Genomic DNA, 9,922 nt, shown 5'->3' with positions numbered 1-9,922 from the left:
TTTTTGGTAGTTATTTGTCACTTTTTTTGTTTTAATTGTGCATCATTCTTTAACAAAGGCATATGAGTAAATTTATTCAAACTCATTTTTTCCATCCTTTCACTTTTCCACTCTCAACCAAACAAAAAAGAGAGAAAATAAAATATTTTTTATCGTCTTACTTTTCAATCTTCTCACAATTCTCTATCCTCCCACTTTTCCATATATCCAACCACGGAGCCTAAATCTGAACACAGGGAAGAACTAATATGTAAACTAGCAAAATTTGGTTTGAATTGCCGAAAGTGGTTCTAGAGTCTAGACAATTCTGAGGCCTTTTTTCTACAAGCTAGGAAGAAATAAATTAAATCTCTAAATATCTTGGATCATGGGACTCATGCTGCAACAAATTAAAAGGTCTATTTCCACAATCACCTAATTACGCGGAAGACCCTTTTGAGGTTCATGACGTAAATGTTGATCCCAATCAACCCTTGACGTTTGCATTAGGTCAAGTATACGTTGGGGTCACGATAAGAGCCAAACCAAAGCCCATAAATAAGAGTGCTATGTTCAGTTAACATTATACTTAGGGGACACAAAAAAACAATTAATCAAAAGAAGAAGAGAAAAAAAAGAAAACAATGGTGTCTCCAAAATCTTCTTCAATGTGTTCAATGTTTTTGTTCCTTGTGCTGTCGGCTGCTTCATTGGCAGCTTCAGCTTCAGCTTCAGTTCAAGAAAATTTCATCCAATGTCTCGATGATAATTCCGAGTTTTCCATTCCAATAGCCTCAGCCTTTTTCACCCCAAACAACTCTTCCTTCACTACTGTCCTCAACTCCTCTGCACAAAACCTTAGGTACTTAGTGCCTTCAGTGCCAAAGCCTGAGTTCATTTTTTTGCCTATGCATGAAGCACATGTCCAAGCAGCTGTAATTTGTTCCAAAAAGCTTGGAATTCATCTCAGAGTACGCAGTGGAGGCCATGACTATGAGGGTCTCTCCTATGTATCAGAACTTGAATCACCTTTCATAATAGTTGACTTGGCCAAGCTTAGATCCGTTGATGTTGATATAGCAGACAATAGTGCATGGGTTCAGGCCGGTGCTACTATTGGCGAAGTTTACTACAGAATTTATGAGAAAAGCAAAGTCCATGGCTTCCCAGCTGGTCTTTGTACCAGCTTAGGCATTGGTGGGCACATAACTGGAGGTGCATATGGTACCATGATGAGAAAATATGGTCTTGGTGCTGACAATGTTATTGATGCTCGAATTGTTGATGCAAATGGCAATGTTCTTGACAGAGAAGCCATGGGAGAAGATCATTTTTGGGCAATTAGAGGTGGTGGAGGAGCAAGCTTTGGAGTAATTCTTTGGTGGAAGATAAAGCTAGTTCCTGTCCCAGAAACTGTCACAGTTTTCACAGTTACTAGGACCTTAGAACAAGGTGGAACAAAGCTCCTCTATAAATGGCAACAAGTTGCTGCTGATAAGCTTGATGAAGATCTCTTTATCAGAGTCATCATCTCACCTGCACCCAAAGCTGGTGCTAAAGGTGAGAAAACAATCACAACTTCTTACAATGCTTTATTTCTTGGTGGTGCTGATAGATTACTCCAAGTCATGCAAGGAAGTTTCCCAGAGTTGGGTTTAACCAAAAAGGATTGTCTTGAAACAAGCTGGATTAAATCAGTGCTTTATATTGCTCAGTTCCCAAGTGGAACACCCCCAGAAGTTTTGCTCCAAGGAAAATCCACATTCAAGAACTATTTCAAAGCCAAATCAGACTTTGTCAGAGAACCAATTCCAGAGACAGGACTTGAGGGACTCTGGCAAAGGTTATTACAAGAAGACAGTCCTTTGATGATCTTTAATCCATATGGGGGAATGATGAGCAGGATTCCAGAGTCAGAAATCCCATTTCCTCACAGAAATGGAACTTTGTTCAAAATCCAGTACGTAACTTTGTGGGAAGAAGCAGGTGATAAAATTGCAGCAAAGCATTTTGACTGGATTAGGAAGCTTTACAACTACATGACTCCTTATGTTTCCTCGTTTCCAAGGGAAGCTTATGTGAATTATAGAGATCTTGATTTGGGGATAAACAACCACACAAATTTTGTACAAGCAAGTTCTTGGGGGAACAGGTATTTCAAGGACAACTTCGACAGATTGGTAAAAGTGAAGAGCAAGGTTGACCCAGACAACTTTTTCAGGCACGAACAGAGCATCCCCGTTCTTCCAGTCTCTTCAAAGTAATGGGTGTGAATGATACGGATGGTAAATGCTCGGATTGGTTGGACAATATCACTTTGTCTTTGTTACTATAGCTACAGTAGTGGGTGTCGGTTAGTCAATATTTTAATAAACGAATGTTATGTTTATGTAGAGTCAAGTGTTGCAGAAAATCGATGTCTCAAAAAAAAAAAAAAAAAAAAAGTGTTGTAGAAAATCGATGTAATGCTACTTTGTTCAAAATCCAGTACGTAACTTTGTGGGAAGAAGCAGGTGATAAAATTGCAGCAAAACATTTTGACTGGATTAGGAAGCTTTACAACTACATGACTCCTTATGTTTCCTCGTTTCCAAGGGAAGCTTATGTGAATTATAGAGATCTTGATTTGGGGATAAACAACCACACAAATTTTGTACAAGCAAGTTCTTGGGGGAACAGGTATTTCAAGGACAACTTCGACAGATTGGTAAAAGTGAAGAGCAAGGTTGACCCAGACAACTTTTTCAGACACGAACAGAGCATCCCAGTTCTTCCAGTCTCTTCAAAGTAATGGGTGTGAATGATACGGATGGTAAATGCTCGGATTGGTTGGACAACATTACTTTGTCTCTGTTACTATAGCTACAGTAGTGGGTGTCGGTTAGTCAATATTTTAATAAACGAATGTTATGTTTATGTAGAGTCAAGTGTTGCAGAAAATCGATGTCTCCAAAAAAAAAAAAAAGTGTTGTAGAAAATCGATGTAATGCTTTCTTTTCCCTAAAATGATATTACTCTCTGTTGTTAAAGTGACCTTCCTTGTATCAAGTGATTACCGTTTATTAAAAAATAATAAATGGTAATAAATGTGTATCAAGAAAGAAGATTACCATTTATTAAAGATTTGAGTCAATTATAGTATAAATGTTTTATAATTTTAAGAAGGTTTCAAACTAAAAGTCTAAGAGTAATCACATTAGTTAATGTAAAATTTTTATCTATTTTGTAAGAAAAAATCTATTTTTTTTATTTTACACATTCACTTTTACAAAATTCACACATCAGTTTATTTATTCTACACATTTATTTAATAAAATAATTATTTTTTTTAACATTGTCATCTCTCAACATAACAGCCACCATCATCAAGCAATCACCATCATCAACCCAACCTCCGGCCTCTCACTGAGCAACAAGATCGACATCAGCATCCAAAAAAAAAAAAAACCAGAAAACCAAAAAAACAACCCAAAGAACAAATCAGCAACCCACCGACCCACACCCACTGGTCAACCCACCGACCCACACCCACAATCACCGATACCATCAACCCACACCCACAATCACTATCACAACAACTTAAGCTCAACCAAAAACAAAAACAAAAAAACAGATCGGCAATCAAGAGAATAGTCCACCACAACCTAATCAGTGATCAAGAGAAAACCAGCAACCGTGATCTCAGAGAGTTGATCTGATCCATAACAGATCGGCAACAGGGCTTGAGTCGATGACGTGGGTTGGCGAGAGTGAGGTGATCTGATGAAATGAGAGAGTTAATCTGATGGCATGTGAGAGAGTTAATCGGTGAGAGTGAGGTGAGAGAGGAAATGAGAAAAAGAGAGAGGTGAGAGTTAAAGGTAATGAGAGGAGAGAGANGAGGTTGGGCTAAAATCCATAGGAACATTAAACCCATTAACAAGAGAGATGTCAAAGAAATCCAGGTTTAGATATTGGTTTAAAGCGATGACAAGAGTGTTGGGGGTGCACCATAGGCTTGGCATTGAAGAAACCCACCACAATCACCAGTTTGACAACTGCCACACCCGGATCCATAAAAAATGCACCCAGATTGAGCCCAAACACAGCCCCAATTGTGCTAGCATTCACATCAAGGGGCCAAGACTCTTTTGAGTTGAGTTGCCTATCACCACCAGGCATGGCTGCAGCCCAAACCACATAGGGACAATTGTTTGTTATGTTGAATTGGGCTGCATGAGCGAAAGTAGTGAAAAGAGTGGCAAACAAGAAGGAAATGGATAAGTTTTTGAAGATGCTTATTTTGGAGAGTGAGAGGGATATATATGCTATAGTGGTTTGAGGTTATGATTATTAGGAGATGGGTAGGGGTTTATATAAGCTTTAGATTGGATATAACCTGTTGGGGTTGGAGTGGAGAATTTATAATCGTGATTAATTGCCTAATTAAATTCTTGTTGTTTGGAATTGAAATTGTCTTGGTTTGACTTGATCACTTGAAGACTATTCTAAAAATTTAGTAGTACTTTGTGTTAGGTTCTAAAGACTTAGGATTTAATGTATTTAGAACTCTAATGTGTAATGTTGGCAAACCATGATCAAAAAAATATGTTTAGTCTTGTTTAGGCTTGCTCAAAGTTGTTTAGTTCATGTAAAGTTGGAATCGAAAGGCTGCAGATGCATTGGTGCATTTCGGCCTAGCTCGATCGATTGAAGGATAGACCCGATCGATCGAAAGTCGGCCAGAATGTCTTTTCTGCAGAATTTCTAACTCAGCTCTATCTCATTAAACGTTTTAGGTTTTATGTTTTTGCCCTAGGTATATAAGGCAAAACCCTAGCCACATTTTTTAGAGTTGCTCTCGTTGTATTGTTGCTCATATTTTGCGGTTTGTGTGAATCTCTTGTGAAATCCTTGAGGAGCTTTCCTTCACATAAATTTAGGGTTTCTGGGTAGAGATATTATCAATACCTTGATGATCAACTCAGTTGTTGTCATTGAAGTTTAAAAGAAAACAAGCGTGAGTGCTTGTAACTGGTGGAGAATCCAAGAAAGAAGGAGTCTGTGGATTCGGAGTTTGCACGTGGTCGTGTCAGTAAGTTTTACTGGTGGGTAGTATTAGGAAGTCAAGCGGGGAGCTTGTAAGTCCTTTTGTATGAACTTCGATTCTTTCATATAGTGGATTCAAGTTTACCTTGAGGATAGCTAGGTCAAATCCTCCTCAGGTTTTTACCATGTGATTTCCTGGGTCATCTTATCTTGTGTTATTTATTTTTCCACTGCTTTATATATTTGATATGATTGTTTGATTATGATAACCTAGATTTGCATAATTTGACTAAGTTAATCACTTGGCTAATTAACTAGGTTAATCTGGTTCGGTTAAGGGGTCTAAAAACCGTTCAAGTGGTATCAAGCCAGTAGCTCTTTTGTTGTAGATCTTTTGATCTCTGAGCTAATCTTTGACCCCTGTTTTCATGGATAATTTGAAGTGTCTTTCTGCTCATATTTGTGATAATTTGAATAAAAAGGACAATACTGTTTCTGTTGATTTTATTGATGTCTGTGAAACTCTTCGTAAGGAATTATCTAGATCTTTGAAAATTTCTAAGAAATTTAAAGAAGAGTTAAAATTGGCTAATCTTGAAAAAGAGGAATTGCTTGTTAGATTAGATGAGTCTAATAAAAAGAATGAATTTTTGAGAAATAAAATTTCCTGTCAAGATGAGAAGATGAAAAGCTTGGAATAAGAGTTAGTTGAATCTAAAGCTAAAATTGAAAATTTGACTAGTACCAAGCTTGCTGTTGATAACAGAAGTGTTTCTGTTTCTCTTAAGCCTAAAACTGAGAAAGTTTATATCCCTCCTTTTAAGAAGAATAATAAAGAAAAGGCTTATTTTGCTAGGTTAGACAAAGGTAAAAGTTCTAATGTAGATGCTGAAGTTTCTAAACCTATGTCTAAACCTACTGCTACTGTGCAAAGAAATCTGTTTTTGTGCCTACCTGTCACCTTTGTGGTGTTGTTGGTCATATTAGACCAAACTGTTCTTTGTTGAGGCAAAAACCAAAATTTGAGACTAGACTTGCTATTAGGAATACTGATGTTCCTAAATTTGTTCCTGTTTTGTCACTTTTGTGGTGTCTCCGGTCACATTCGTCCTAATTGTCATAAATTGAAATTTAAGCATTCTGTATGTCAATCTAGGATATGTGATGATATTTCTCCTGCCATAAGTCCAAATAAATTATTTCATATGCTTTTGAAAAGTTTAAGCTTGTTGGCTTGTGAAAGGAATTTGTAGGATTTCAATCTTTTTCAGAAGATTGATGTAATCTCTCAAATACACTCTGCTTCACATGGATTTTCACCTACAAAGCCAAAGACTCGTGCTAGATGAGTGAGAAAAGATTCTCCAAGGTGAGTGTTGCTGACTTGTCCCTGTTTTAATTCTTTCAATTGTTTGTGGACATGTCTTGTTTCTGTTTTTGGTTGTTTTGTTTTCAGTTTTTTTTATTAAAAAAAATCCAAAAACATTGAAAAATTTTCAAAAAGACAAAAATATTTTATTTTTGTGTCTTGTTTTATTTGTTTTGAGGATTACATGAGTTTTAATATCTCTCTCTTGATTTAGAATATGCTTGACATTGTGGAGAAACTTGAATAGTGTGTTATATAAGTACTAAGCTATTTATGATTTTATGTGAGTATGTACTAATTTGTACATGTACTCAAGGATTAATTAAGAAATTGATATTTCTTGTTTGTGTACCCTCTATAGCTTAGTTAAGCACTGTCATGCATTGCATTTGCATTGTTCATTTGGCATAATATGTGTTTTTTTTTTTTTTGGTCATAAATTTTTTTTAAACCAAAAGGATTTTTGTGTTTTGTATTACATATCATGGATTTGAAATCAAGGTTGGCCACCTTATCTTTACATAACATGTTTATGTACCTTGTTTAGATTTGATGAGCTTATTTATTGCACTTGACTAGTTGAAGCTTTGTAGTGCATGTTGTATGGAAAGATGTTATGGTGTTTATCACGTTGTCTTAATATTGAAGTCACATGTTATTTGACTGTCGGACTTGATCCTTTTGAGATAGGCATAAATAACTATCTCACCACTGTTCACTAGCCAATCATAAACACCTTAGTGCATATCTTAAGATTCTATGCTCGAGAAAGTGTAGCACATGCACAAAAAGAACATAAGGTGAAGCCTTGGTTTAATTGCTTAATGCTTAAAATTGGTGTGTACTATTAGACTTGATGCCAAATCACATAATTAAAATTGGTGTGTATATTATGAGGCAAAATTCAAGAAACTTACATGATTGCAAGCTTATGTTCTAGGAGACGTGGGAGTTATATGATGTAACTCTTTAGGTGATAGTCTCTTTTAAATTCTATGTGATGAATTTTGTAGACTTTGTGATTGATTGCTATTCACATATCATCTCACATGTATCTCATGCTTTTGCTAGTTGCACACACTACACAAGTTACTCTTTGCTAAACTTGGTACATTTTATTGTGTGTGATCTTGTTGTGGCCATCCAAAATTAAAAGTTCCTTGATTTTAATGCAAAATGTGTTTAAAGCTTGAGAATTTGGAAATTCTAGAGCTTAAATGTATCCGAATTGGGGATTTTGTTCAAATTGGGTTCAATTGATGCAATTGGCTTGTTGAATTGAAGTAATTGATCATTATATTATGTATTGTAGCTTGTGTGATGATCAATTATTCAAATTTTTCCAAAATCTTAACAAGTGGTTTTCAATTTTGGGGTTTTTATTAGAAACTCTGTGCTCAATTCAATTTTGTGAAATTGAACTTAAATTGAACTTAGTTTTACCGCATTAGAACATGCATCATGACATATTTTTTTTCATGCATCATGTATGTTTAGGATTCACATGCATTGCATTGTTTTTGTATCCATCTTGCAATTTTGCAGTCATATCTCTTATTGTTTTCACACATGCATACACTTTGCTACATTGGGTACTCAACTTGATCAAACAATTGATTGATTAATTTTGGCGAAAAACACATTTTAGTCCCTACATTTTTAGGCGATTTCCATTTTAGTCCCTAAATTTTATTTTTACTGCTTTTAGTCCCTATCCTGAAAAATGCTTTCCGTTTTGGTCCCTGCCATTACATCAGAGACGGAAAATGCACACGTGGCAAACGGCAGAATTAAAAAATATTAAAAATATTTTATTTTATTTTATTTTAAAATAAAATAAAATTTTAATTATCAATAATTTTAAAATAAAATTTTAAAAATTTTAATTAAAAATATTTGTTCTTCATGTTCATGTTCTTCCCCGGAAACATGATTGCCCAAAAATTCAAGATTTTCTTCTCTTTTATTTCATTTTCTTAGCATCCAAACAAACAAAAACATATTCAAAACCATCATCAAACCCAGATGCTTTAACATAATCAACTAACAACGATCCAAAAAAAAGAAAAGAAAAAAAAGAAGAACTACTGACAACACCATTAGCCAAATGCATATCAATATTGCTCAACGAAAAAAAAAAAAATTTAGCTTCCAAAATCCACACTATAAACCCCAAATCACTTCACACTAAACCATGACACAAAAAATTCCAGAAACCCAATTCATTTGAATGACACAAGCCTCCTTCTATATCACCCACCCACCAAACTCAAAAACCGACTCTCTCTAGTATATGTTTTTGAACTATGTACTTTCTAGTATATGTTTTTTTTTTTTTTTTTTTTTTTTTTTTTTTTTTTTTTATGTGTGAACTGTAGAAAATATTTTTTCTTAAGAGATATGATGGATAATCAATGTGCAAATATTTCTCTACTCATGCAACTATTTATGGGTCACATAGTGCTATGTTTGCATTTTATTGAAAGAGAGAATATTTTTTCTTCATGTGTATCTTCAACTTAATTTTTTTTTTAAACTTGGTTTGTGTCTTTTTATTTATTCCCACCCCCTATTTTTCCCCAAAACTGTTTTTCCCAACACTTGTTTTGTGTTTCCTATTTTTATAAGGCGAGAAGCTTGTTTTTAACATTTGTTGTTCCTAGGGGGAGTTGTCTCTATTTTTTATAGAGTTGTATTGTTTTGTCTTCCCTTGATTCTCTTATCATTTATTGCATATGTTTTCTCTTTATTGAGTTGTCTTTGTCAATACGTGACAAAAGGGGGAGATTTATTTAAAATGTGGGAATATGTGTGGAAAATACAAGAATGTTTCATTTTTGTTGTATCTAACTTAGGGGAAGAGTTTGTTTGCATATTTGTTGATTTACTATTTTTATGTCACACATGCATTTATACATTTGTTGAGTGTTTCAGGAATATATAGGTTGATTCAATTAAGCTGCTGTCTACACTTGCAACTGATGGATAGTAGTTAGGATTGAATTTGTGTTTATAAGCTTTATTTTTGTAAAGGGCTTTTATTTGTAAACTTTGAGCTTTTTAATGTGTTTTGTCATGGATTGCCAAATGGGGAGTTTGTTAGGTTTTAAAGACTTAGGATTTAACGTATTTAGAACTTTAATATGTAATGTTAGCAAACCATGATCAAAACAATATGTTTAGTCTTGTTTAACCTTGCTCAAAGTTGTTTAATTCATGTAAAGTTGGAATCGAGAGGCTGCAAATGCATTGGTGCATTTCAGCATGACTCGATCGATCGAAGGATAGACTCGATCGATCGAAAGTCGGCCAGAATATTTTTTCTGCAGAATTTCCAACTCAACTCTATCTCATTAAACGTTTTAGGTTTTCTATTTTTTCCCTAGGTATACAAGGCAAAACCCCAGCCACGTTTTTGAGAGTTGCTCTAGTTGTATTGTTGCTCATATTTTGCGGTTTATGTGAATCTCTTGTGAGATCCTTAAGGAGCTTTCCTTCACATAAACTTAGGGTTTTCTAGGTAGAGATATTATCAATACCTTGATG

General features: G+C 34.9%; 1 protein-coding gene across 1 annotated transcript; it reads left to right on the top strand.

Moving 5' to 3' along the window:
• The first annotated feature begins 546 nt into the window (after window positions 1-546).
• On the top strand, window positions 547-2,374 carry LOC111984226 (monolignol oxidoreductase AtBBE-like 13). The gene has a single exon (XM_024015854.2). The coding sequence runs from the start codon at window positions 624-626 to the stop codon at window positions 2,241-2,243; it is 1,620 nt and encodes a 539-aa protein (XP_023871622.2). The 5' UTR covers window positions 547-623; the 3' UTR covers window positions 2,244-2,374.
• Window positions 2,375-9,922: the final 7,548 nt, after the last annotated feature.

The sequence above is a fragment of the Quercus suber genome, unplaced genomic scaffold (genome assembly GCF_002906115.3).
Source record: "Quercus suber isolate HL8 unplaced genomic scaffold, Cork oak 2.0 scaffold_83, whole genome shotgun sequence".
Lineage (NCBI taxonomy): Eukaryota > Viridiplantae > Streptophyta > Magnoliopsida > Fagales > Fagaceae > Quercus > Quercus suber.
Note: the sequence above shows the minus strand (reverse complement) of the source record. Positions and strands in the feature narration are given on the sequence as shown.

Coding starts and splice junctions, on each gene's coding strand:
- LOC111984226 (XM_024015854.2), top strand. CDS start 624: ATGGTGTCTCCAAAATCTTCTTCAATGTGTTCAATGTTTTTGTTCCTT.